The sequence below is a fragment of the Delphinus delphis genome, chromosome 3, assembly GCF_949987515.2.
Source record: "Delphinus delphis chromosome 3, mDelDel1.2, whole genome shotgun sequence".
In the NCBI taxonomy this organism is placed as follows: domain Eukaryota; kingdom Metazoa; phylum Chordata; class Mammalia; order Artiodactyla; family Delphinidae; genus Delphinus; species Delphinus delphis.
The window spans coordinates 120,680,212-120,702,048 of record NC_082685.1 but is presented as its reverse complement, the minus strand read 5'-3'; the positions used below and the strand labels follow the sequence as shown (position 1 = coordinate 120,702,048).

Genomic DNA, 21,837 nt, shown 5'->3' with positions numbered 1-21,837 from the left:
GAGAGGGGTAGGGAGAATAAAATAAATAATAGCGAATATAGTAGAATAAATAAAAAATGAATTAAAGTTAATTATTTGCTAAATCTATCTTTATCTACTAATCTTTAAGGGGACAATGACCCCAAAATTGGAGAACAAGGTGAGAAAAGAGCTGGTAATGATTTAGTTCTGTATACCAAGTTCATACCAATTTCATACCAAGTAAACTACATGGGAAAAAATAAATCAGGTAGAAGTTTTACTAAATGGGAGTGTTAATTGTATCAAAAAATTATGCCACCAGCAGCACAGTATCTTCTGTGATTTTAGCTTATTATTGAACTGGAAGGAAAAATTTTGTTAGTGTTGCTCTGTTGGAACCTTGCTATATTCCCATAAAATTTTTCATATATTGAGAAGTGACCATGGTTTGTCATAAATGTTCAAGATTATGGGCATGTAGAGGTTCCTTTTTGTTTGTTTGTTTTACTTGATAGAAATAAATAAATGCACATTTATTATAATGGCTTTTGAATATTTTTAGTATTAACAAACAGACAAAATTTTGCTATTTTTGAACGTGAAAATTCAAGCATATTTTTATTCCAGTTTAAAGTATTTTAGAACACTAACCTATAAAATAATTTGTATTGGAAAAACATTCAGATACACATTTTTCATTAAATACAACAAAAATGAATTTATAAAACATGAAGAATGTCACAGTGAGCTGTTAAAAGATCTGATTATGCACTGCAAGCAAAGTAATAATGTATTGTTGTGTTAAAAAAGATAGCAAAGTGAGTTTGAAATAAATCAAAGGGAAGAGTTCCAGTGGAGTAAGTTCTGTAAGAGGAGATGTGCTGTAAGCAGTCTTCTGTTTACTTCACTGATTGTATTCTTTCCTTGATGTTATAGAAACAGCATTATGAAAGAAGTGAGAAAACCATAGAAAAAAATTGTAAGAAGTTTTTTTCAGTTTCTTTCAATTTGCTGTTTTTTTTAAATGCAGACAGTAGTACTGTGAGATCCTAAGCCGTTTAAGTAATGTTTGATGTGTAATAGTTTTGTACATATTAAGCATTAGCTATCGTTAATAAAACATGCCACTTCAAAATAAAATATACTTTCATTATACTCGTCCAAATATGACCTCTTTTTGTTGTTACGTGCATCTCAGATTTCTTTTTATAAATGTTAACACTTAGAAAAAGATAAGGTCAAACATAATAAGGGTGTCAGCCTAATCATCAGTCATAAGTTTATGTCCACATTTTCTGGTAGATGGATTTTGACTATTAATTTGGTTTTGTATGTTTTCTCTATGTGATATTTGTGCATTATTAGATGACTAGACTGGCCAAGGCAGACCTGTTACACTTGCCTGAGTTAGGCATTGTTTGCCATGCCACTAAACCTGCCGTCAAGTGAAACCTTCATTGGGGAAATGAGATCGGAGTCTGAACCGCAGAAGATGGACGCCCTGTCTCTGTTTTTTATTGTTTTACTTTAATTTCATTTCTTTTTCTTTATTTTGTCCCTTTTTTTTTTTGTTTTTGTTTTTGTTTTTGTTTTGTTAAATCTCTTTCACTTTAACTTGTGAGCTGGTTTTCCAGTTCTTTGTAAATGGTATTCCATTAAGGGTTCATAACATTGCATTGCAAATTATATTGGGAGATGATTAGTAGAGCTCATCCTTAACATAAAAGAAATTTTCACAGTAAATTAGGATATGGTTTCGTGAAGCTCAATGCTAGTCTTAATTGGTGTTTATAAACTGATCAGGTACATTTTGTTCCCAAAACACTAAAACACTGATGAGATTCTTAGGAACACGTTTTGATCTCAGTGTAACATTTTTGCAGTTTTCTCCCAAGTCTGCATCTGTCATAAAGACCAACTGATAGCTTCTAATTTTCGTCCTCCTCCCTTAGAATTTTAGGCATACAAAATCATCAAGGAAAATAAGTAAATTTCTTATAACATTCTGGGGGTAGAGGACAAGAGGAGACTTTTCACTTTTATGATGTTTATTATAGAAAATAGCATTTCTTTGATTTGAAAACACTTTTAATTGCCTACGTGGGGAATGGATATTTGAGAAACTGTTGAATACTTACACTTGTGTGTGTATTTTTTTGCTTGAATTTTTTTGTTGAAAAATGTTCAGAGATTACTAGTTTCTAAATGGATTCTGAGATTAGGATGAGTGAGAGACATTGTTTTTTCTCTCAGTTGTCTTTGATGAGTACAGTTTGGGAAAAATGCTAAATGCTTATTTGTTTTATACTTTTATACACTCTGATAGTATTTGGAGGGTATATTTGGTAGAATTTTATCCTGAAAATTAAGCAATGGAACTTTTTTCTTAAAGTATCTTTAATGGTAATTAGAAAAGTAAAAAATATTGTGCTTTTAGTTAGACTTAATACTTATAATAGTTTATTATACTGTGAGAGACAGTGAGAGGCAGACAACCTCCTGATACTATTTTTAAGCCAACACTGAATGACTTTATTATGTTAAGTAATCAACTTTTGGCCTGTATTGAATACCCGTTTTGTTTGTGTGGTCTTTCATGTGGATAGTTTTGCTTATTTAATGGACAGGTAATATTAAATTGGGGACATTACTAGATTGGAACTCTTTATTTGTTTTTTAGGTGCATAAATTAGGGTAGTGAAGCATAGGGTTTGTACCTTAGGACCTCAGTTGACTTATCAAGATGTGTACAGGTTTTACAAATATTAAAAAAGTAATACTTATTTTTAACAGATAAAGCAGGTCTGATAGTGATGTAAATAGTATATGTGAGTATACAGATAAATGTCTTAATGCTAATAACTAATAAATACAAAATAAATTACTGTTATTTGATGTCTTCAGTAAGGCCTTCTGCCTTTTAATCTCAATGCATGTTAAAATCAGTGCTTATGCAGAATTTACTGAAATAATAAAATGACTTTGTTTTTGAAATTAGTAAATTAAGGTAATATAGCCTTAGATGTTGCAAAGCTTAGAAATAAGTAGGCATTTGCTAAAGCTAATAAAATGTGATTTCTGTATTTCTATAAATAAGGTGTAACCACTACTTAAAGCAAGTTTTAAAATTCGTCTTGAATTCCATCCATGTTTAGAAATATATTCAGATAATTTTTTTAGAGATTTATCCCTGCACATGTGGTTGTGTTAAGTTGAATTTTTACCACTGAAACCCCACATGGTGCTTTTTTGAAAATTTACTCCATATGCTATTTTCAATTTGGCGTGACTTTGTACTTTAAATTACTTTTGAAGAATTCATAATGGAAACGTGTAGCCAAATACCACATAATTATGAGTAGTTCTGAAATTGCTATATGTAGTCAACTTTTTAGAAATTTTCTTTTTGGGAAGGTTGAGAGAAAGGACCAGAAAAAATGTGTGAAAGTCCCAGCCCTTACCAAAATTAATTGATTAGAATTCAGTAATTAAATGTGGCAAATTGATAGACTTAATTCAGAGTAAATTTCCTTTTTTTTAGTCGTAGGGATTTCTTTTTCTTAGTGTCTAGGGTTATTTTAATGTTATTGTTGTTGTTATTATTAGGCACTTAGGACGCTTATAAGCAAGACATTTAGGCATTAACCACCCCTCTTCAGATAAGTATACATAAATTGGTTCTAAAAGTCAGTAATATAAGAAGTTTCCTGAGACTAGGGAACTTTTTTTTGTTAGTCATTTTCAAAAATGTTAGCAGTTTCCCAAGGCATATTCTTTGGAACTGGATTCTTTTAGTCATCTCTGTCATTGTTGGTGAGATGCCTTATTAACTGAATGGGTGTAGGCTTCCTTTCCAATTGAAGCTGATTACATGTGGTAGGCTTTTGGTTTTTTCTGTCTACTTGAAATTAAATGGGATCTTTTGGAAGGTTATCAAAATTGTTTGCATCACAAGTAGGTAGTTTCAATTAACAGGATAGGGACACTCAGGAACAGATTTCAATTCGCACATATTTGTTTTTTTCTTTTTCTTTTTTTTGACTAATTTGGTTATTTGCCATTTCTGGGGATTAAACTTTAAAAAATGTTCTTCTTTTCTGTATCTGATGTTCTGTGTGCTATTAGTGATGCAGCCAACACGAACGGTTGTCATGTGTAACACAACTTTCGATCACCGCGAAAACACCGTCCTGGGAAAGCGTCCATGCTTGATATCGTTTGGTTCATGAACATTAAGTTTCCAGTACAGGTGACCCATAGCTCAAAGTGTTAAATAATTGTCTACATTATTCAATTTTTAAAATAATATTCCATTAATGAGATTGTTAGTCTTTGAAGTTTTGCTCACTTTTATTTTTCCTAGTAGAGCAGGGTAAAAGGAAAGACTTAAGTTCTTATTTATTTCTTTATACGGATCTGATAGATAGATTCATTTATTATTATTATTTTTTAAGTGCAAGGGTAATTGTAAAATCATAGTATAAAGTTTGTGTGGTGTTTCTGCTTTCTTTAATGTTTGGAACTTGCCTCTGCAGGTAAAATCCCAGAGGAAGCCAAAGCTCTCTCTCTATTGGCTCCTGCTCCAACCATGACAAGTCTGATGCCTGGTGCAGGCTTGCTTCCCATACCGACTCCAAATCCCTTAACTACAGTAAGTATGATACACCCTCTTCTAAAGGGAGTGATCATTTAACTGTGTAATTGGTTGAATAAAGAGCTTAGAAAGTTTTTTTTTTTTTTTTAAGAGCTTAGAAAGCTATTTCTATTTTAAGTATTTGTGTTTTTAAATGGAGAGAATTCGAAATATCTGCGTAATTTTTTCCCCATGTAACTGACTTGAACTGCCTTTTGGAATTGCTTATGAAGTAATTGGGGATTCATTTAAATTTGAGAATTGAGATATATTATTCATTAGAAAATCAGTTATTGAAATTCAGCATTTTAGATAGCATAGGGAATTGGAGAATCTAGGTAACTATATTTCCCAGTTCAGGAGGACTAAATCCATTTGAAAAATTTGAAATGATTTACACCGTTGGTAATGGGAAAAATATCTCAGAGAAGCATTTGTCTGATACTGAGAAAAATGTAACATGGTAAAAACATGGCAAAAATATTTTTCATTAGCAGAATTAAATAGTAATTTAATGCCTCATTTGTGATTTCCAAGTGGTGTCAAAAAAAGATTTGCTGTTACTGGGTTCTTGGTTTATATAAAAGATTCTGGTCATTTATTTTAAATAAGAGTCATTTTTCTTCAAAAATAAATCCAAGACAAATACAGAACTCACATTAATTGAAAGCTGTGTTTTACTTTTTGGTACTGGATTCTTAGGGAGTGAACCAGTAAACTTTATGATTATAGTTTATCCAAGTTATAAAAGTGCTTTTTGAAACTTGGAAGTGCAAAATTTTAGGATTTTCACATGGCACTATTCTGCTGGAGACCTGTATTGTGATCCATGGGAGGAAAATGCCTTTTATTTTTTATCTTATTTTAATATCTTTATTGGAGTATAATTGCTTTACAATGTTGTCTTAGTTTCTGCCATATAACAAAGTTGTGTTAGTTTCTGCTGAATCAGCTATACGTATACATATATCCCCATATCCCCTCCCGCGTCTCCCTCCCGCCTTCCCTATCCTACCCCTCTAGGTGGTCACAAAGCACGGAGCTGATCTCCCTGTGCTATGCGTCTGCTTCCCACTAGCTGTCTGTTTTACATTTGGTAGTGTATATATGTCAGTGCCACTCTCTCACTTCGTCCTAGCTTACCCTTCCCCCTCCCCGTGTCCTCTATTATCTACGTATGCTTTATTCTGTCCTGCCCCTAGGTTCTACAGAACCTTTTTTTTTTTTTTAGATTCCCTATATATGTGTAAGCATACGGTATTTGTTTTTCGGTTTCTGATTTACTTCACTCTGTATGACAGACTCTAGGTCCATCCACCTCACTACAAATAACTCAATTTTGTTGCTTTTTTTTTTTTTTTTTGCGGTACGGGCCTCTCACTGTTGAGGCCTCTCCCATTGCGGAGCACAGGCTCCGGACATGCAGGCTCAGCGGCCATGGCTCACGGGCCTAGCCGCTCCGCGGCATGTGGGATCTTCCCAGACCGGGGCCCGAACCCGTGTCCCCTGCATTGGCAGGTGGACTCTCAACCACTGCGCCACCAGGGAAGCCCTCTATTTTGTTTCTTTTTATGGCTGAGTAATATTCCATTGTATATATGTGCTGCATCTTCTTTATCCATTCATCTGTTGATGGACACTTAGGTTGCTTCCATGTCCTGGCTATTGTAAATAGTGCTGCAGTGAACATTGTGGTACATGACTCTTTTTGAATTATGGTTTTGTCAGGATATATGCCCAGTAGTAGGATTGCTGTGTCGTATGGTAGTTCTATTTTTAGTTTTTTAAGGAACCTCCATACTGTTCTCCATAGTGGCTGTATCAGTTTACATTCCCACCAACAGTGCAAAAGGGTTCCCTTTTCTCCACACCCTCTCCAGCATTTATTGTTTGTAGATTTTTTGACGATGGCCATTCTAACTGGTGTGGGGTGATACCTCATTGTAGTTTCGATTTGCATTTCTCTAATGATTAGTGGTGTAGAGCATCCTTTCATGTGTTTGTTGGCAATCTGTATATCTTCTTTGGAGAAATGTCTATTTAGGTCTTCTGCCCATTTTTGGATTGGGTTGTTTGTTTTTTTGATATTGAGCTGCATGAGCTGCTTGTATATTTTGGAGATTAATCCTTTGTCAGTGGCTTCGTTTGCAAATATTTTCTCCCATTTTGAGGGTTGTCTTGTTGTCTTGTTTTGGTTTCCTTTGCTGTGCAAAAACTTTTTAACTTTCATTAGGTCCCGTTTGTTTATTTTTGTTTTTATTTCCATTTCTCTAGGAGGTGGGTCAAAAGTGATCTTGCTGTGATTTATGTCATAGAATGTTCTGCCTATGTTTTCCTCTAAGAGTTTTATAGTGACTGGCCTTACATTTAGGTGTTTAATCCATTTTGAGTTTATTTTTGTGTATGGTGTTAGGGAGTGTTCTAATTTCATACTTTTACATGTAGCTGTCCAGTGAAAGATAAGGTGACCATATGTGTGTGGGTTTAGCGCTGCGCTTTCTGTCCTGTTCCGTTGATCTATATTTCTGTTTTTGTGCCAGTAGTATACTATCTTGATTACTGTAGCTTTGTAGTATAGCCTGAAGTCAGGGAGCTTGATTCCTCCAGCTCTGTTTTTCTTTCTCAAGATTGCTTTGGCTTTTCGGGGTCTTTTGTGTTTCCATACAAATTGTGAAATTTTTTGTTCTAGTTCTGTGAAAAATGCCATTGGTAGTTTGATAGGGATTGCATTGAATCTATAGATTGCTTTGGGTAGTAGAGTCATTTTCACAATGTTGATTCTTCCAATCCAAGAACATGGTATATCTCTCCATCTGTTTGTATCATCTTTAATTTCTTTCATCAGTGTCTTATAGTTTTCTGCATACAGGTATTTTGTCTCCTTAGGTAGGTTTATTCCTAGGTATTTTATTCTTTTTGTTGCAGTGGTAAATGGGAGTGATTCCTTAATTTCACTTTCAGATTTTTCATCATTAGTGTATAGAAATGCAAGAGATTTCTGTGCATTAATTTTGTACCCTGCTACTTTACCAAATTCATTGATTAGCTCTAGTAGTTTTCTGGTAGCATCTTTAGGATTCTCTATATAGTATCATGTCATCTGCAAACAGTGACAGTTTTACTTCTTTTCCAATTTAGATTCCTTTTCTTTCGTTTTGTTCTCTGATTGCCATGGCTATAACTTCCAAAATTATGTTGAATAATAGTGGTTAGAGTGGGCAGCCGTGTCTTGTTCCTGATCTTAGTGGAAATGGTTTCAGTTTTTCACCATTGAGAGTGATGTTGGCTGTGGGTTTGTTATATATGGCCTTTATTATATTGAGGTAAGTTCCCTCTATGCCTACTTTCTGGAGGGTTTTTATCCTAAATGGGTGTTGAATTATGTTGAAAGCTTTTTCTGCACCTGTTGAGATGATCATATGGTTTTTATCCTTCAATTTGTTTATATGGTTTATCACATTGATTGATTTGCATATATTGAAGAATCCTTGCATTCCTCGGATAAACACCACTTGATCGTGGTGTATGATCCTTTTAATGTGCTGTTGGATTCTGTTTGCTAGTATGTTGTTGAGGATTTTTTCAACTATGTTCATCAGTGATATTGGCCTGTATTTCTCTTTTTTTGTGACATTTTAGTCTGGTTTTGGTATCAGGGTCGTGGTGGCCTCATAGAATGAGTTTGGGAGTGTTCTTCCCTCTCCTATTTTTGGAAGAGTTTGAGAAGGATAGGTGTTGGCGTGTCTCTAAATATTTGATAGAATTCACCTGTGAAGCCATCTGGTCCTTGGCTTTTGTTTGTTGGAAGATTTTTAATCACAGTTTCAATTTCAGTGCTTGTGATTGGTCTGTTCATATTTTCTATTTTTTCCTGGTTCAGTCTCGGAAGGTTGTGTTTTTCTAAGAATATGTCCATTTATTCCAGGTTGTCCATTTTATTAGCATATAGCTGCTTGTAGTAATCTCTCATGATCCTTTGTATTTCTGCAGTGTCAGTTGTTATTTCTCCTTTTTCATTTCTAATTCTGTTGATTTGAGTCTTCTCCCTTTTTTTCTTGATGAGTCTTGCTAATGGTTTATCAATTTTGTTTATCTTCTCAAAGAAACAGCTTTTAGTTTTATTGATATTTGCTATTGTTTCCTTCATTTCTTTTTCATTTATTTCTGATCTGATCTTTATGCTTTCTTTTCTTCTGCTAACTTTGGGGTTTTTTCTGTTCTTCTTTCTCTAATTGCTTAGGTGTAAGGTTACGTTGTTTATTTGAGATTTTTCTTGTTTCTTGAGGTAGGCTTGTATTGCTATAAACTTCCCTCTTAGAACTGCTTTTGCTACATCCCATAGGTTTTGGGCTGTCGTGTTTTCATTGTCATTTGTTTCTAGGTTTTTAAAAATTTCCTCTTCAATTTCTTCAGTGATCTCTTGGTTATTTAGTAGTGTATTGTTTAGGCTCCATGTGTTTGCAGTTTTTACAGTTTATTTTTCCTGTAATTGATATCTAGTCTCATAGCGTTGTGGTCGGAAAAGATGCTTGATACGATTTCAGTTTCCTTAAATTTACCAAGGCTTGATTTGTGACCCAAGATATGGTCTATCCTGGAGAATGTTCCATGAGCACTTGAGAAGAATGTGTATTCTGTTATTTTTGGATGGAATGTCCTATAAATATCAATTAAGTCCATCTTGTTTAATGTGTCGTTTAAAGCTTGTGTTTCCTTATTTATTTTCATTTTAGATGATCTGTCTATTGGTGAAAGTGGGGTGTTGAAGTCCCCTACTATGATTGTGTTACTGTCGATTTCCCCTTTTATGGCTGTTAGCATTTGCCTTATGTTTTGAGGTGCTCCTATGTTGGGTGCATAAATATTTACAATAGTTATATCATCATTTTGGATTGATCCCTTGATCATTATGTAGTGTCCTTCTTTGTCTCTTCTAATAGTCTTTATTTTAAAGTCTATTTTGTCTGATATGAGAATTGCTACTCCAGCTTTCTTTTGATTTCCATTTGCATGGAATATGTTTTTCTATCCCCTCACTTTCAGTCTGTATGTGTCCCTAGGTCTGAAGTGGGTCTCTTGTAGACAGCATATATATGGGTCTTGTTTTTGTACCCATTCAGCCAGTCTGTGTCTTTTGGTTGTAGTATTTAAGCCATTTTACATTCAAGGTAATTATCAATATGTATGTTCCTGTTACCATTCTCTTAATTGTTTTGGGTTTTTTATTTTAGAGCTTTTCCTTCTCTTGTGTTTCCTGCCTAGAGAAGTTCCTTTAGCATTTGTTGTAAAGCTGGTTTGGTGGTGCTGAATTCTCTTAGCTTTTGCTTGACTGTAAGGTTTTTAATTTCTCTGTTGAATCTGAATGAGATCCTTGCTTGGTAGAGTAATCTTGGTTGTAGGTTTTTCCCTTTCATCACTTTAAATATGTCCTGCCACTCCCTTCTGGCTACCAGAGTTTTGCCAAAAGATCAGCTGTTAACCTTATGGGGATTCCTTTGTTTGTAAATTGTTGATTTTCCCTTGCTACTTTTAATATTTTTTCCTTGTTTTTAATTTTTGATAGTTTGATTAATATGTGTCTTGACGTGTTTCTCCTTGGGTTTTCCTGTATGGGACTCTGTGCTTCCTGGACTTGATTGACTCTTTCCTTTCCCATATTAGGGAAGTTTTTGACTATTATCTCTTCAAATATTTTCTCAGTCCCTTTCTTTTTCTCTTCTTCTTCTGGGGCCCCTATAATTCGAATGTTGGTGTGTTTAATGTTGTCCCAGAGGTCTCTGAGATTGTCCTCAATTCTTTTCATTCTTTTATCTTTATTCTGCTGTGCGGTAGTTATTTCCACTAATTTATCCTCCAGGCCACTTATCTGTTCTTCTGCCTCAATTACTCTGCTGTTGATTCCTTCTAGAGAATTTTTAATTTCACTTATTGTGTTGTTCATCATTGTTTGTTTGTTTGTTCTAGGTTCTTTTTAAATGTTTCTTGTATTTTCTCCATTCTGTTTCCAAGATTTTGGATCATCTTTACTATCATTATTCTGAATTCTTTTTCAGATAGACTGCCTGTTTCCTCTTCATTTGTTAGGTCTGGTGGGTTTTTACCTTGCTCCTTCATCTGCTGTGTATTTCTCTGTCTTCTCATTTTGTTTAACTTACTGTGTTTGGGTCTCCTTTTTGCAGGCTGCAGGTTTGTAGTTCCTGTTGTTTTTGGTGTCTGCCCCCAGTGGGTAAGGTTGGTTCAGTGGGTTGTGTAGGCTTACTGGTGGAGGGGAGTGGTGCCTGTGTTCTGGAGGATGAGGCTGGATCTTTTCTTTCTGGTGGGCAGGACTGTATCCGGTGGTGTGTTTTGGGGTGTCTGTGAACTTCTGATTTTAGGCAGCCTCTCTGCTAATGAGTGGGGTTGTGTTCCTGTCTTGCTAGTTGTTTTGCATAGGATGTCCAGAACTGGAGTTTGCTTGTAGTTAAGTGGAGCTGGGTCTTAGCGTTGAGACAGAGATCTCTGGGAGAGCTCTCACCGATTGATGGTGCATAGGGCTGGGAGGTGAAAGTGGTCCAGTGTCCTGAGCACGGCGCTCCCATCTCAGAGGCTCAGGCCTGATACCTGGTCAGAGCACCCTGTCAGCCACATGGCCTGGTATGTGCGGAGTCTCTTGTCTTTTGGGAAGTGTGAGGTGTTCTGCCAGCGTTTGGTAGGTGTTCTGTAGGAGTTGTTCCACATGTAAATTTATTTTTTATGTATTTGTGGGTAGGAAGGTGATCTCCAGGGTTTATTCCTCCACCATCTGGAAGGTCCTGATCTGTAAATGGTTTTTAATTTAACATCTAATCATTTGAATTGGGCTTTCTAAAAATTTTATTTTGGGTATGTTTTGGTATATTTTAAGATTAATTCCTGGATCATCATCTCTTTTCCCCCCTCCTCAGAAAGTATTGTCTTGCTATCTTGAAACTTTTTAGGTTTTATTTATCAAGAAGAGAAAGTTTTTATTATTTAATTTGTTGCTGTGAGGGGAAATGATTCCTTTCAATTCAGCTGTAGATATGGTTTTTTTGTTTTTTGTTTTTGCGGTACGCGGGCCTCTCACTGTTGTGGCCTCTCCCGTTGCGGAGCACAGACTCCGGACGCGCAGGCTCAGCGGCCATGGTTCACGGGCCTAGCCGCTCCGCGGCACGTGGGATCCTCCCGGACTGGGGCACGAACCCGCGTCCCCTGCATCGGCAGGCGGACTCTCAACCACTGCACCACCAGGGAAGACCAAGATATGTATTTTTAGAAAGCTTATTTCATGAAAAATAATTTTAGGTAGAAAACAGGGGAAAGGTGGCCCGTGATTTGGCTCCTAGCTACCTCTCTGACCTTTTTTTTCCTACTGGTTTTCCTGGCTCCCCTCTATTTCAGTCTTATTGGCTTTGTTGATTTTTGGATATGCCAAACATATTTCTGTCTCAGGGCTGTTGTACTTATTTATCCTCTGCCTAGAACATTTGTTTTCCAGACATTGAAAAGTTTTACTCTTTCATAAGAGTGAAACCTTTCATGAGGTTTCTTTCTATTTAAAAATCACATCTCCAGGGAGGCCAAGGTTTCTATGTCAGAAGGCAAAAGTTTTATATCGGGAGTCAGGTCATCTTTACCCCCTCAAACACTGAAAGGGCAACTTAAGTATTTAGGTGCTTTAGACCAGGGCTAGAAAATAGGCTAATCTAAAGAAGGGTAGTTGTATTGTTATAGTGCAGCCACATCCAGTAGAACTTTGTGCTATGATGGAGATGTCTGTATCTCTGCTATCTAGTGTAGAAGCCACTAGCAACATGTGGCTCTTGAGCACTTGGAATGTGGCTAGTGTGACTGAGGCACTGAATTTTAATTAAAATTCAAATAGCCATATGTGATTGGTGATTACCATGTTAAATGACACAAGTGTCGAAGAATGGTACAGTGCAAAGAAGAGAGAGAGAGAGACAGGAAAAGTTTCTAAAAACAGGACTGAATGATCTTTAAATTTGAGAAACAAAGGAGTTGGATTAGATGATTTGGAAAGGCCCATTAGAGATCTATAATTGTATGTCCCAGTGAAGAAATGTGTAGGTCAAAGGGATTGACAGCTGGGAATACTAGGAAAGGCCTGTTTTAAATCCATGCAAAACCGACAAATAATAAGACTCATATTTGTGATTTAGCTTAATTGTATATAATAATTCTCTTGCACAGTAGAAAAAAATTTAAGGTATGACCCTCAATCATCTGTGAATGTTAGACTATCAAAGACATGGGAGGGGAAAAAGGAGTGTGATTAGACGCAACATGTGGAGGGAGGCTAGGCCATTCACCTGTTTTGAACTAAGGTATTTTCTATAACATTATGGTAACTTGAAATGGTGACAGCAAAAAATATAAGATCTGTTAGTAGCAAGATACCACAGATTGTAATAAATACTATGAAGGAAAAAAACCAGAGTGGTGTAGTAGAGAGTAAATGAGGCTCTACGTAAGGTGAGGGAAAGCCTCCTGGAGAGGGTGATTGACCTGGCGGTTGAAGGATTCAGCCAGCAGAAGCTAGGGGAAGAGCTTTCTAGGGCCGAAAGAATGCCAAGTGAGAAACCCTAAAGTGAGAAAAACTTGTGTGTTCCAGGTGCAGAATGGTTGTGAAGGCAGGGTGGCGGGGTCGGGGGGCAGCAGGGTAGTAGGTGTTTTGAGATTGGAGGGATAGATAGGGCACTGATGATGTAGGGCTATTTAGGCCACAGAAGGAAGTTTGAATTTTATTCTGAAGGGTTTTAAGCGGGGGTAAAACTTGATTTGACATGTTTTGAAACCATCACACATGGGTTGCTATGGTAAGCATAAGTGATACTTATTTCATAAACTAGTATTTTCACCTTTAGGAAGTGTTATTACTTAACATTTGTTAAATTTTAGTAGCTTTGCAACAATATAACAGTATATAGTCAGTTAACTTATTTGACTTAAATTGCAAAAGTGGAAATGAAAGTTGCAGTTTTTTTTTTCCTTGAAAAGTCTTGTGAATTCTGCAAAATTTTTCATTTTCAAATTCTGAGATCTATCTTTTCAGTTTAAATTCACATTAAAAATGTGTTTCTTAATGCTTGAACTAAAAACTGATTTTAGTAATGTTATGAAAGATCATTCAAAGGTTTTTATCTTTTTCCTACTGTAGTATAAGTAAGGGTTTAATATTTTAAGTTTCTTTTCTTAGGTAAACTTTGTCCCTGCTTTAATTTTAGTCTGTGCATGGTGGTACCCTGGTTTTACCACGTGTTAGCTGAGTATCTTTGGGAAAATTATTTTCTGTAAGACTCTGCCTTTATCTGTGAAATTGGTGTAATAGTAATATCTATCTCTTAGGGCTGTTCTGAGAATTGAGTTAATAACCTAGCAAAAATTAGGTGCTTTGATTATTGTTAAGTATTAGGAATTCACAGTGTTGTTGAATGCCCGAGGTACAGTTGATTCTCATTATTTGTGAATTCTGTATTTGTGAATTCACATACTAGCTAAAATTTATTTGAAATCTCAAAATCGGTACTTGTGGTGCTTTTGTGGTTATTCATCAACACAAATAGAATGAGGAGAAAGTTGAGTTGCTTGATACGTTCATTCCCAGATGAGTTCAAACAGAGCAACGCTCTGCCTTCTTATTTCAGCTCTAATGGTGTAAATAACTTTTTTGTGTGTGGTGTGTCGAGTGTCATGTTTTTTGCATTTTTGTGCTTTATGTTGGTCATTTTGCTCTTTAAATTGGCCCCCAGCATAGTGCTAAAGTTTTGTCTAGTGTTCCTAAGTGTTGGAAGCCTGTGATGTACCTTACAGAGAAAATTCTTATGTAAGATAAGGTTCATTCAGGCATGAGTTGATCATGCTGCTGGTCATGAGTTTAATGTTAATGAATCAATAATATATACTAACTAAGGTATTTTTAAACAGAAGCACACATAAAACAAGGTCATATATTTATCACTTGATGAAAGTGTTATGACCAGAGGCTCATAGGAACCTAGCCCTGTGTTTTTTTCCCTAGGAGCAGCGATTTCAGTATTTAATAATTCAGTCTTCATGGCAAACTTTATTGGACATAAGTACTACAGATAATGAGAATGGACTGTTTGTTTTTAGTGTCAAGTTTAGAAGTAATTAAAATACCCAGATAGTTAAGAAATATGTTGTATTTCTAATTACATTGAAAACTACTGTGACCTTACTCTGAATAATTCAGATATATACCTGGCTTAAATTAGGAGTCCCTAGTCTCTTCCCATTCTTACTGAGTTGATCAATATTCTTCAAGATTAGAGAATGGTAATTTTTGACACTAATAGAAAATATCTGCTCTGTTTTTTTTTTAATTTTTTTATAGCTGGGTGTTTCCCTTAGCAGTTTGGGAGCTATACCAGCAGCAGCACTAGACCCCAATATTGCAACACTTGGAGAGATACCACAGCCACCACTTATGGGAAATGTGGATCCTTCCAAAATTGATGAAATTAGGAGAACAGTCTATGTTGGCAATTTGAATTCCCAGGTAACTAATATAAGAAGAAATTGAGTGGTGGGACCTCTTATTCCTTTCCCTTTATTAAAAATCGTATCAATTGATAAAGTAGTATTTACCTGAATTTTTTTAAAGAAGAATATACTTTATTAAAGTGTTACTTTGTTTCTTCAGACAACAACAGCTGATCAGCTACTTGAATTTTTTAAACAAGTTGGAGAAGTGAAGTTTGTGCGGATGGCAGGTGATGAGACTCAGCCAACTCGGTTTGCTTTTGTGGAATTTGCAGACCAAAATTCTGTACCAAGGGCCCTTGCTTTTAATGGAGTTATGTTTGGAGACAGGCCACTGAAGTAAGAAACACTAAACAAAGAAATTTTAATGATTTTGAAAAAATTTTGTGGTTTTGATGTAATGCAGTTTTTTTTTTCTTTTTAATAGTAATTGGCAATTTGTGGAAAGGAAGACTTTGTGTTAAGTATAAATGAAACACATGAGATATTTACCATTTTAGCCTTTAAATTAAAGTTACATTTGAAGACATCTTATTTTCTATTTCATAAGGTCTAATTTAAAGTTAACATTTTTATACCGTACATATTGATTGTAGGTCTTTTTCCATAAGCTTTAACAAGTTAGGTTGGTTTTGCATTATTACACTAGACTAATGGGCAGTTTAACATATGGGTAGAACTTACAGTAATATAGTAATAAGAATTTTGGTAAATCCAAAATTTCAGGAAGAATGTACCCAGAAATGTTTTAAATTATACATTTTAAGGTTTGCTCACGTCCTTGTTTGCAAAATGAAAAGTTGATGTAGCCTTTCAGGTACTCAAGACCAGAAATTCTATTTCATGCACATTATCGAGGCACCAATTTTATCTGAATTCTGTAGATAATTGCCTTAATTATATAGTTTGATCAGGAGTCTGCTATTAAGGGATAAGAAACTGTTCTTAGTGAATGCTGTGTTTTCACCATGGTAAAGGGAGACACACCAAATTCATTTATGTGCATCAGAGAAACCACTGTTACCCATAAAGGAAGAGTTTTATCAGATTCCTCCCATATTTGAAACTGTATGACGAGGCCATGGTCCAGGGTGGATTAAAATGGTGCACATGATATATAGGTTCCCTTTCATCCTCCCAGGGTGCAGAGGTTATCAACAAAATTTTATAATCTTAGAAGTGATTCATTTTAATATTGGTGTCACCATTTTAATTTATTATAACTCTAAGCTGTGAGGAGAAGCGGTTGTCCTGGCCTATTTAGGTTGTTAAAGAAGTTAGCTAGGGTTCAGTTTTTCTTTTTTTCCCTTGCTTTTTGCCTTTGTTAGCAAGAGATGATGGCAGATGGGAATGAGATAAATCATGGTTTTGAGGTTGGTTTTGGTTATTCTGTATTTAGCTGTATTATTCTAAATGTGCTTTTGAGATGTCCTCAGATTTGTAAATATCTGTATCATATAAACAATTAGTTGTTTCATGTTTTGTAAAATATGGTGTGTATTTGTGATATGCTAATATTTTTAATTTAGAATAAATCACTCCAACAATGCAATAGTAAAACCCCCTGAGATGACACCTCAGGCTGCAGCTAAGGAGTTAGAAGAAGTAATGAAGCGAGTGCGAGAGGCTCAGTCCTTTATCTCAGCAGCTATCGAACCAGGTAAGGCCATAGCGTTGTTACATAGGTCATAGTTGAAGATCATAGAATCTTAGAACTGGAAGGAATTTTAGAAATTATCTGTTCAGTCCCTTCATTTTACAAACAAGAAGACTGAAACTCAAGAAAGAGTAAGTGACTTAACTAGCGTTAAAGGTTGAAGAACTATTTAGCACAAATATCTTTTTCCATGATACTGAATTGAGGTACATTAGCTTGAGTTAATCACTTCTTTATATTTTAATAGCAAAATCAGTACGCAGAACTGATTTGCTTAAAGCAAAGTGTAAATATTATTGTGAGGCTAAAGACAAGAATAAATATATTTTAAATGTTATGATTAAGCAGATTCACTTTTCCTTCAAAGTTTTAATTTTAAAAATAGAAAAGAGAGCCCATGAGTTAGGAAAACTACAGAGTCTGTTTTAGCATGGTAAAGGAACACCCTTTCAAACTTTTGTGTTGCTAACTAAAATTAGAAATCCAACCTAAAAATGTCTAGATGGTTTTTTACATTTGAGCAAATTTTCTAAATTAGAATTTAAGCTTCAATTCTAGGAAAATAAATGGAAAAAGGATTTAAAATCACTGTCATAGGAATTACAGACATGTTATAATCGTACATTATGGCAGCAACAAAATACTACGAACAGCTGTTTATAATCATCTGGTTTATATGTACTGCTGCAGGGTGGCTGCACTCAACGAGTTTATGCAATGACTTTCTTGGATGTTTCTGAAGGATAATTGCACAGGAGGAGGATGTACAGAGAGTAGGCCCCTTGCACTATATGTGGTACATTCCACTTGTGCCTGATTATTAACTGGGATCTTTAATTGTTCTGAGCTTACACTGCAAAGTGGTTTTTTCCTCCCAGAGTCTGGAAAGAACAATGAAAGAAAAGGCGGTCGATCTCGTTCCCACACTCGTTCAAAATCCAGGTCTAGCTCAAAATCCCGTTCTAGAAGGAAAAGATCACAGTCAAAACACAGGTGAGAATTTCTACTGTCATATTTAAATTTTTTCTGTTTTGTATTTACAGTGGTTAAGATTTTCTGAGTTTTTGTCCAAGTATCAGAGTGTAGAAATTTCACTGGTGTTCACCAGGGAGTATGGTTACCATTAGATATTGCTTTAATTGTAATGCTAAAGAATGAAGTTTTATGTAATTAATATATAATTTCAGCTAATTTTTAGTTTTAGAAGTTGGTTTTCTATCTTAAGATGTTCTATTCCTGATTTTTCTAAGAGTAAACTAGTCTCTATACAGAACTGGCAGAAATTTTTCATTCTTCATAAAGGGAACATCTGATGCTGAAAATATTGCTGAAGTTGTTGCAGCTTTTTGTTTTTTTCTTCCCCCACTTTCCTCAAGGTCTGGGGCGCACCACCCCAGATCTTGATTTCAAGTAGTTACCCTTCTCCAATACTGTGCGTCAAGTGGGGTACTTTAAGTCTTTGTACTCTTGGTGATAAGAGCCTCTTCCACCCACTTTGGGACCTGAAACATAGGAGTAACTTGCAGCTTTAATTGCAACTGTTGTGCTTAAGCTCTATTTCTGTTTTGTTTATCTTATTTTTGAGCGTGGCTTTGTCATTTTGAAGTTCTTTTAAAATCTTTTGTGTTTGGTGCAAAGGGGGTCTCAAGATATAAACTTGCAACACCATCTTGATTGGAAGTAACCTAAGAGTCATGTCTAAAATAAGTTTTATTGTCTTCTTTAAGATGTGGAGGTGGCTGTTACTGCAATGTGAACATGTATGCAGTGGATCCTAATTGCATGTTACATGTGCATACATATGCGTACTCTCTAAAGAGAAGAGGCAGAGAAAAGTGTGTGTGCGTGTGAATGTGCATGTTTGTTGGGAGTATTAGAGAAGGAGGAGGATTTGAGGGGAGGGAAAAAAGGAACCAGTATGCCCTATGTTGAACCTCACTAGCAAGCTCAGTTTTGTCTTGATTTTCTGTGCTAATCAAGGAGATTGAGGTAATGAGATAGGAAAATACGATCTTCTTTTTTTTAATTTATTTTTTATTGAAGTATACTTGAATTACAATGTTGTACAGCAGAGTGACTCAGTTATACATATATATATGTTCTTTTTCATATTCTTTTCCATTATGGTTTATCACAGGATACTGAATGTAGTTCCCTGTGCTGTACAGTAGGACCTTGTTGTTTATCCATTCTATGCATACCAGTTTGCATCTGCTAATCCCAAACTCTCACGTCTCCCCTCTCCCATCCCCCTCCCCCTTGGCAACCAGCAGTCTATTCTCTATGTCCCTGATTTTGTTTCTGTTTCATAGATAGGTTCATTTGTATCATATTTTAGATTCCACATGCGATATCATATGGTATTCGTCATCTCTTTCTGACTGACTTCACTTAGTATGATAATCCCTAGTTGCAGATATTCTTAATTAGACTCTAGCAAACTATACTTCAGCTCTCTACTTGTGTATACATCTCTACTATTACTTGCAGAATTCCTTTTGGAATATGGTTTTAATCTCTCTCTCTATCCAAGGCCTTACAGTAAGGCAAATTCATGTCCAAGAGAAGGAAGTTGTTTCATGTACAAGGAATAAGACAGTGTAGCAAAGCCAGAACTGGAGAAGGAAAGTCGTGTAGAATCAGTGGTACTAGATTATGGATATTTCTATAGGTCAACAGGGTGGTGAAGGTAAAGGAGATCAAGAAAATACAGAATTGAGCTGAAGAATAATAACTTTTCTGAGGAAGAAAAAGAGCAATGACTTAAATCTTACTTTGTGTTATAAGAGCCATGCTCCAAATCTAATACCTTAGTGGTTTTCTAAGGCAGAAAAAAAGCAAAATTTGATTATTAACATTTTTTCCTTGATAATTTCTGTGACGCTTTCTCTGTTGGGACAAATAATTTAACTAAGGTTTTTACTCTTATCATTTTCAGTATATTGGGATATTTTCCCTTTCCAAGGGTTAGTGGAGGAAGGGTTATTCTGTCTAAAATGAAATTTGTTAATTTCTTATTTGAATTTCTTATTTGACTAATTTCTTATTCATGGAAGTGATTTCATGGAGGTCTGTCTAATTATGTAGCATTAGAAATTAATTGTTCTTGGCTGGCGCGCACACCCAAACACGCCCATACACACAGGCACACCTCGTTTTATTTTACTCTGCTTTATTGTGCTTCACAGATACTGTGGTTTTTTAACAAATTGAAAGTTTGTGGCAGCCCTGCATTGTCAGATGACAATTAGCATTTTTTAGCAATAAAGTATTTTTAATTAAGGTATGTACATTTTTTTTAAGACATAATGCTGTTGCACACTTAATACACTAGAGTATAGAGTAAATATAAATTGTATATGCATTGGGAAGCCAAAAAATTCCTGACTCGCTTTATCGCGATACTCCCTTTTTTGCGGTGGTCTGGAACCAAACCCACAATAACTCTGAGGTATGCCTGTATGTCTTTGTCAGCATATACTGTTTTTATACATGTTGTATATAAACACAAGAAGCCTTTACTAAGGTCATAAAGAAATAAAAAAGAGGATGAGTTTTGTTGAAAAGAAAAGAAATTCCTCACCGAAAAACATTTGACTTATGGAACTCCCTCCCCCTCTCCACCGGTAGGGGATGGCAAGCATTTCTCGGTTTCCCCTCTTCTAGTGGGATTGGATACCCTCAGCTCTGGCTCTGACCCACTAGACCTAGCAGGAGTGTGGGTTGCAGGAGCCCTTGTTCTTGAAGCCCCACCTTCTTAGTGTTCTGATACTTCTAGAACTTTCCCCTGACTCTTTCCCTGTTCCTTCTTCTTTCTGTAGGAGGGAGGAAATAGTTATTTGTTACTATGACCTTGGCTAGAACTGGGAAGATGTGTTTCCACTCTGTCCAAATTTTTATATGTGTTTTTTTCATAGGGACAGTGTTAGAAAAGGTGGGTAGTAGTACTCTATTATATTTTAAAGTTAAGTAACCTTTACAGACCAGCATAGGAACTATAAGACATTTTATAATATTTTAATGGGAAACAACTGACTTACAAATGAACTTTGATGCAACATAATGGTAAGTTGCTCTTTATTTACAATTTAACTTATAAATGCAATTTTGTACATCATGTTAAAATGACAGCTGCTAATGATAGCTCAAATCTTTATCTTTGGTTGGATTAGATTTGCTCTTGACTTGAAGCTTTTAGCTTTCCGAATAGAAAACTTGTAGGCAACTAGTGGGTGAGACAGACATGAAATATTTAATGTCAAAATTGAAATACAATAATTACTCTTGAGCAGTGACTTTCAAACTCTGAGGACCCACAGGATAAGGTGGGAATCCAAGTGGTCAGTGCTTTTTTATTATTAACTTTTATTCGTTATGGCTATGGTTAATTTTCTTAAAGGAGTTTGTTTAATTAAGATTGGAAAGTGCTATTTGAAGCAAACAAAATTATTATTTATTGTTTTTAGCAAGGTTAACTAGAATAGAAATCTTAAGACTTATTAAGTACATAGAAGCAAAGGCCCTTTAAAACATTATTACCCTCATGTGGATGTCTGTAAATGGACTAAAAATGTTATAAGTTTTTAAGTTTTCCTCTGCTAGCTACTACTTGACCCTTGTGTCTCTTAGGTTATTAGTGATAAAGGTTTCAACAAACTACGAATTATCTTCGTATATTAAAAATGAGGTATGAAGATAAGTGTATAATAGATGAGTGGTTCAGTTGAAAATTAGCTGTTGGAAAACAAATTTTGACTAACTGAAAAATGTGTTTTACGAACAAGAGCATTACTTAATTGAGGATTGTCTGGAGACTTCTGGTTTCACGGCATAGCACAAGCATTTAACTATATGTATTTCTTTTATAGATATTTGTTTTAACTTAATTCATGAAGATATAACTATCAAGATGAGTCTTAATTATATAAGGCATACTTGTAGATGTTCATTTGACCCCTTGGAATAAATAGAGATATAATTTAAAGTTTTCATTTATGTTAATTGTTAATAATGATGATGATGCAGATATTGAGATAGGATTTTTTTTTTTTTTTTTTTGCGG

At 35.3% G+C, this 21,837-nt stretch overlaps 1 protein-coding gene across 8 annotated transcripts in view; it reads left to right on the top strand.

Moving 5' to 3' along the window:
- SREK1 (splicing regulatory glutamic acid and lysine rich protein 1) overlaps positions 1 to 21,837 on the top strand; it is a 55,840-nt gene that overhangs the window by 9,232 nt on the left and 24,771 nt on the right. For 2 of the 8 annotated variants that reach the window (XM_060009399.1, XM_060009398.1), the window contains exons 3-7: positions 4,497 to 4,612; positions 14,970 to 15,134; positions 15,279 to 15,457; positions 16,648 to 16,778; positions 17,654 to 17,768. In XM_060009399.1, the coding sequence (XP_059865382.1) occupies positions 4,497 to 4,612; positions 14,970 to 15,134; positions 15,279 to 15,457; positions 16,648 to 16,778; positions 17,654 to 17,768 (706 nt within the window). Of the gene's footprint in view, positions 1 to 897; positions 4,613 to 14,969; positions 15,135 to 15,278; positions 15,458 to 16,647; positions 16,779 to 17,653; positions 17,769 to 21,837 lie in introns of those variants that run through there. The other 6 variants (XM_060009400.2, XM_069540610.1, XM_060009401.2 and 3 more) reach the window with 6 other exon arrangements.